This window comes from Oncorhynchus keta, chromosome 35 (genome assembly GCF_023373465.1).
Source record: "Oncorhynchus keta strain PuntledgeMale-10-30-2019 chromosome 35, Oket_V2, whole genome shotgun sequence".
Classification (NCBI taxonomy): Eukaryota; Metazoa; Chordata; class Actinopteri; order Salmoniformes; family Salmonidae; genus Oncorhynchus; species Oncorhynchus keta.
Window position 1 is genome coordinate 8,124,914 of NC_068455.1, and position 6,930 is coordinate 8,131,843.

General features: G+C 46.2%; 1 protein-coding gene across 1 annotated transcript in view; it reads right to left on the reverse strand.

Annotated features, from left to right (window-relative positions):
• Positions 1-2,531: 2,531 nt before the first annotated feature.
• The window catches only part of pomca (proopiomelanocortin a), a 5,020-nt gene continuing 621 nt past the window's right edge, over positions 2,532-6,930 (reverse strand). The window contains exons 2-3 of the mRNA XM_052496231.1: positions 4,850-4,973; positions 2,532-3,592 (exon numbers count right to left, since the gene is read on the reverse strand). Of these exons, the coding sequence (XP_052352191.1) occupies positions 3,011-3,592; positions 4,850-4,966 (699 nt within the window). The 5' untranslated portion in view covers positions 4,967-4,973 and the 3' untranslated portion in view covers positions 2,532-3,010. The remainder of the gene's footprint in view (positions 3,593-4,849; positions 4,974-6,930) is intronic.

Below are 6,930 nucleotides of genomic sequence, written 5' to 3' on the forward strand. Positions count from 1 at the left end.
TAGCTACCTAGCCAAGACAAACAAACTGACTGGCCATTAGCCCAGCTAGCTACCTAGCCAAGCCAAACCCTGAGGCTTCAAATTCATGCCTGTGCAGGGCGACACTCTACTCTGCTCAGTGTGTCAGTCTCTGTGGTCCTTCTGTAGCTCAGTTGGTAGAGCATGGTGCTTGTAACGCCAGGGTAGTGGGTTCGATTCCCGGGACCACCCATACGTAGAATGTATGCACACATGACTGTAAGTCGCTTTGGATAAAAGCGTCTGCTAAATGGCATATATTATTATTATTATTATACATTATATTCTGAATGCAGAATCCTCTCAATATGAGTGATGCTATATTGTTTGGGATCTGATACTGATGCGCCAATGTTTTGTTGTGTGTGTGGGTGTGTGTCTTACTCTGTCCTGTAACTACGTGTATAATATTTTCATGCCACAGTACATACCAGCTCTACCTGCACACACTGTACAGTGGGGCAAAAAAGTATTTAGTCAGCCACCAATTGTGCAAGTTCTCCCACTTAAAAAGATGAGCGAGGCCTGTAATTTTCATCATGGGTACACTTCAACTATGACAGAAAAATTAGAAAAAAATCCAGATAATCACATTGTAGGATTTTTAATGAATTTATTTGCAAATTATGGTGGAAAATAAGTATTTGGTCAATAACAAAAGTTTATCTCAATACTTTGTTATATACCCTTTGTTGGCAATGACAGAGGTCAAACATTTTCTGTAAGTCTTCACACGGTTTTCACACACTGTTGCTGGTATTTTGGCCCATTCCTCCATGCAGATCTCCTCTAGAGCAGTGATGTTTTAGGGCTGTTGCTGGGCAACATGGACTTTCAACTCCCTCCAAAGATTTTCTATGGGGTTGAGATCTGGAGACTGGCTTCTTACGAAGCCACTCCTTCTTTGCCCGGGCGGTGTGTTTGGGATAATCGTCATGCTGAAAGACCCAGCCACGTTTCATCTTCAATGCCCTTGCTGATGGAAGGAGGTTTTCACTCAAAATCTCACGATACATGGCCCCATTCATTCTTTCCTTTACACGGATCAGTCGTCCTGGTCCCTTTGCAGAAAAACAGCCCCAAAGCATGATGTTTCCACCCCATGCTTCACAGTAGGTATGGTGTTCTTTGGATGCAACTCAGCATTCTTTGTCCTCCAAACACGACGAGTTGAGTTTTTACCAAAAAGTTATATTTTTGGTTTCATCTGACCGTATGACATTCTCCCAATCTTCTTCTGGATCATCCAAATGCTCTCTAGCAAACTTCAGACGGGCCTGGACATGTACTGGCTTAAGCAGGGGGACACGTCTGGCACTGCAGGATTTGAGTCCCTGGCGGCGTAGTGTGTTACTGATGGTAGGCTTTCTTACTTTGGTCCCAGCTCTCTGCAGGTCATTCACTAGGTCCCCCCGTGTGGTTCTGGGATTTTTGCTCACCGTTCTTGTGATCATTTTGACCCCACGGGGGAGCCCCAGACCGAGGGAGATTATCAGTGGTCTTGTATGTCTTCCATTTCCTAATAAATGCTCCCACAGTTGATTTCTTCAAACCAAGCTGCTTACCTATTGCAGATTCAGTCTTCCCAGCCTGGTGCAGGTCAACAATGTTGTTTCTTGTGTCCTTTGACAGCTCTTTGGTCTTGGCCATAGTGGAGTTTGGAGTGTGACTGTTTGAGGTTGTGGACAGGTGTCTTTTATACTGATAACAAGTTCAAACAGGTGCCATTAATACAGGTAACGAGTGGAGGCCAGATGAGCCTCTTAAAGAAGAAGTTACAGTGAGAGCCAGAAATCTTGCTTGTTTGTAGGTGACCAAATACTTATTTTCCACCATAATTTGCAAATAAATTCATAAAAAATCCTACAATGTGATTTTCTGGAGAGAAAAAAATTCAAATTTTGTCTGTCATAGTTGAAGTGTACCTATGATGAACATAACAGATCTCTCTCATCTTTTTAAGTGGTAGAACTTGCACAATTGGTGGCTGACTAAATTCTTTTTTTGCCCCACTGTATATAGACTTTATTTTTTCTACTGTGTCATTGGCTTGTTTATTGTTTACTCCATGTGTAACTCTGTGTTGTTGTCTGTGTCGCACTGCTTTGCCTTATCTTGGCCAGGTCGCAATTGCAAATGAGAACTTGTTCTCGACTAGCTTACCTGGTTAAATGAAGGTGACATAAATCAAATAAAAAACATAGTGTTACTGGCTTTGGTTGTTCCATTTATATTTTGAGGCTGGACATGGATAGCTCGTTGGCTCATTAGCACCGATTGGTGTCACCTCATTAGTTTTCATGCTGGGGAACGATACTATATACAGACTACATGAATAATGACTATACAAATAAAATATTTAATTTGATCAGGTCTGTGTATATGATGGTAAATAAAAGCTGCTGGACTGTGGTTGCTTGCAATACAATGTTTTTATGATTGGAATAATTCCAATAATGATTTTCTTCTTTACCCATCACCCCTATACCCATCCCTCAGTGACAACAGCATGGTTCTATACAGAGTTAAGATTTATTAGAGACATTATTACATTGGCAGCTAACATCATGCTGGGTCAGAGGACAATCACAAAGCTTGTTTGTCTCCGAATTGCGAATCAAGTGAGAGCTTACTGGATGTACGTCCTACGGAGCTGGATGGGGAGAAACAGGACTTTCTCTCTCTCCCTCGACCCCCCCATGTCCTCTCTCTCTCTCCCTCAACCCCCCATGACCTGTCTCCCTCCCTCAACCCTCCATGTCCTCTTTCTCTCCCTTAACCCCCCCATGTCCTCTCTCTCTCCCTCAACCCCCCCATGTCCTCTCTCTCTCCCCTCAACCCCCCCATGTCCTCTCTCCCTCCCTCAACCCCCCATGTCCTCTCTCCCTCCAGCCTGATAATGGTATTCCTCTTCAGCTCACCTATCCTCCCTTCCCCTCTCTCCCTCCCCCCTCTTCAGCTCACCTATCCTCCCTTCCCCTCTCTCCCCCCCTCACTGCTCTCTCTTCTGCTGTCCGTCTTTGATGATTACATTTTTAAACAGAGTGAGCAATGGTTTCTGGCTGCGTTCGTCCCAGCTCTTCATGAACCCTCCATAGCGCTTACTGGCGGGCGGTCCGCTCCAGCGGAAGTGGTTCATCTTGTACGAGCCGTCTTTCTTCTCCTGAAGACTAAACACCCCACCCAGGCCATCCGCCTCGCCTCCCAGGCCCTCTCCCCCTTCCACAGCCCCAGCCTCCAGGGAGGGGTACATGGCCTCGTTGGTGCCCAGCTCTCGTCTCATCTCGCTGGGGAAGCCCTCGGAGGACTCCTCCTCCACACCGTTGGTGTAAACCTTCACCGGGCGGCGCTTCTTTCCCACAGGCTTGCCCCAGCGGAAGTGTTCCATGGAGTAGGAACGCTTGGCCTGGGGGGACACGATGTTCTGCTGCTCCAAGGGGGACAGGGGAGAGGGAGGGGACAGAGGTAAGGAGGGGGGAGGAAAGTCAGAGGGGGAGTTGGGTTGGAGATGGACCTCGCCAGGGAAGATGGGAGATTCGGCGGTGAGGTCAGAACGACAGAGCTGGATGCACTCCTGTGAGGAGGTCGATAGGAGGAGGGAGAGGAGAAGGACGAGACCGGAGAGGAGAGGAGAGAGGGAAGAGAGGAGAGGGAGAAGGACAAGACCGGAGAGGAGAGAGGGAAGAGAGGGGAGGGAGAAGGACAAGACCGGAGAGGAGAGAGGGAAGAGAGGGGAGGGAGAAGGACAAGACCGGAGAGGAGAGAGGGAAGAGAGGGGAGGGAGAAGGACAAGACCGGAGAGGAGCGGAGAGGAGAGAGGGAAGAGAGGAGAGAGGGGAGGGAGAAGGACAAGACCGGAGAGGAGAGAGGGAAGAGAGGGGAGGGAGAAGGACAAGACCGGAGAGGAGCGGAGAGGAGAGAGGGAAGAGAGGAGAGAGGGGAGGGAGAAGGACAAGACCGGAAAGGAGCGGAGAGGAGAGAGGGAAGAGAGGAGAGGGAGAAGGACAAGACCGGAGAGGAGAGAGGGAAGAGAGGGGAGGGAGAAGGACAAGACCGGAGAGGAGAGGAGAGAGGCAAGAGGGAGGACAAGACCGGAGAGGTTGAGAGGGAAGAGAGGGGAGGGAGAAGGGTAGTGAGGGAGAACCAGAGAGGAGGGAGAAGAGCAGAGAGGAAAGGAGAGGTAGGTTAGAAGGACAAGACCGGAGAGGAGGGAGAAGAGCAGAGAGGAGGGAGAAGAGCAGAGAGGAGGGAGAAGAGCAAAGAGGAAAGGAGAGGTAGGTTAGAAGGACAAGACCGGAGAGGAGGGAGAAGAGCAGAGAGGAGGGAGAAGAGCAGAGAGGAGGGAGGTAGGTTAGGTGGGTTACAGTAAAGTACTGTAACACTCGTAACTGCTCTGTTTAATTTGTATTTATTTTTTACCTTTATTTAACTAGGTCATTATTATTATGTATTATTTAACCTCTATTTAACTAGGCAAGTCAGTTAAGAACAATTTCTTATTTACAACGACGGACTACCACGACCAAACCCCGGATGACGGGATTTTGCATCAGCTTATGGGACTCCCTATCACGGCCGGTTGTGATACAGGGTCTGTAGTGACACTGAGATACAGTGCCTTAGACCGCTGCGCCACTCGGGAGCCTCTTACATACTTGATCTGGGATTCAATGTAATCGCGGGTTATAGGCATTGCCGCTTTTAAACTCAATTTCATATTGGAACATTGCCTTTAAAAGCCACAATGCCTATAACCTGCAATCCGATTCAATCCCGGCCTTGAGCTTAACTTTTCAAAAACATTGCACTCTCTGCAACGCTTCTAACTCACCAGGATGCTGTTCTCAGAGTTCAGGTCTTGACAGCGAGGATTCTCCCAGCATTGACCTTTAACCCCGCTGACCACACCCACCACAGCCACAGCCAATAACCACGCAGGACACAGCATCGTCACGCTGCACACAGGAAAAACACAGTTATACTGCATTCAAGATAAGTCCAAAACTCGGAACCTCTGAGTTCAAATTAAGATATATTTTTTTTTGCGTAGAGCTTCCTATTGTTTGATTCTGATAGTGGGAAACTCTGATATAATCTTTCTACAATGAGATTCCAAGTCGGAAATGTCCCAGTGTTCTAGTTCCGACATGTCATGAATGCAACATTCTACTCACCCATTCATGAATGCAACATTCTACTGACCCATTCATGAATGCAACATTCTACTCACCCATTCATGAATGCAACATTCTACTGACCCATTCATGAATGCAACATTCTACTGACCCATTCATGAATGCAACATTCTACTGACCCATTCATGAATGCAACATTCTACTGACCCATTCATGAATGCAACATTCTACTGACCCATTCATGAATGCAACATTCTACTGACCCATTCATGAATGCAACATTCTACTGACCCATTCATGAATGCAACATTCTACTCACCCATTCATGAATGCAACATTCTACTGACCCATTCATGAATGCAACATTCTACTGACCCATTCATGAATGCAACATTCTACTGACCCATTCATGAATGCAACATTCTACTCACCCATTCATGAATGCAACATTCTACTGACCCATTCATGAATGCAACATTCTACTGACCCATTCATGAATGCAACATTCTACTCACCCATTCATGAATGCAACATTCTACTGACCCATTCATGAATGCAACATTCTACTGACCCATTCATGAATGCAACATTCTACTGACCCATTCATGAATGCAACATTCTACTGACCCATTCATGAATGCAACATTCTACTGACCCATTCATGAATGCAACATTCTACTGACCCATTCATGAATGCAACATTCTACTCACCCATTCATGAATGTCATCATAAGAACGGCAGATGAGTGTGACAAACATGCAGGTTGACGTTTATTATTAAGTGTCCGAACTGGCTGCCTTGTAAAGACTCATGTGTAAAGACAAACATGTGCTTTTTGTTCTTAATTTAAGGTATGGGTTTAAGTGTGGTTAATGTGAGGTTTATACAATCAGATTGTATGACTTTTGTGGCTGTGCCAGCTAGTGACCACTCTGCAGAGCTGCCTCCAGAACAACATTCATGACGAGAAACGGGACAAAAATGTAACACATTTCTTATCTAATGAAGTCCATAGAGGACTTACAGTACCAGTCAAGAGTGTGGACACACCTCCTCATTCCAGGGGTTTTCTTTATTTTTACTATTTTCTACATTGTAGAATAATAGTGAAGACATCACAACTATGAAATAACACATATGGAATCATGTAGTAACCAAAAAAGTGTTAAACAAATCAAAATATATTTTAGATTCTTTAAAGTAGCCACCCTGACTGACTGGAAGACTGAAGGACTGAAGGACTGACTGACTGACTGACTGACTGGCTTAATGACTGACTGACTGACTGACTGACTGACTGACTGACTGACTGACTGACTGGAAGACTGAAGGACTGACTGACTGACTGACTGACTGACTGACTGACTGACTGACTGACTGGAAGACTGAAGGACTGACTGACTGACTGACTGGCTTAATGACTGACTGACTGGCTTAATGACTGACTGACTGACTGGCTTAATGACTGACTGACTGGCTGGCTGACTGGCTTAATGACTGACTGACTGGCTGGCTTAATGACTGACTGACTGGCTGGCTTAATGACTGACTGACTGGCTGGCTTAATGACTGACTGACTGGCTGGCTTAATGACTGACTGACTGGCTGGCTGACTGACTGACTGACTGGCTGGCTTAATGACTGACTGACTGGCTGGCTTAATGACTGACTGACTGGCTGGCTTAATGACTGACTGACTGGCTGGCTTAATGACTGACTGACTGGCTGGCTTAATGACTGACTGACTTACTGACTGGCTTAATGACTGACTGACTG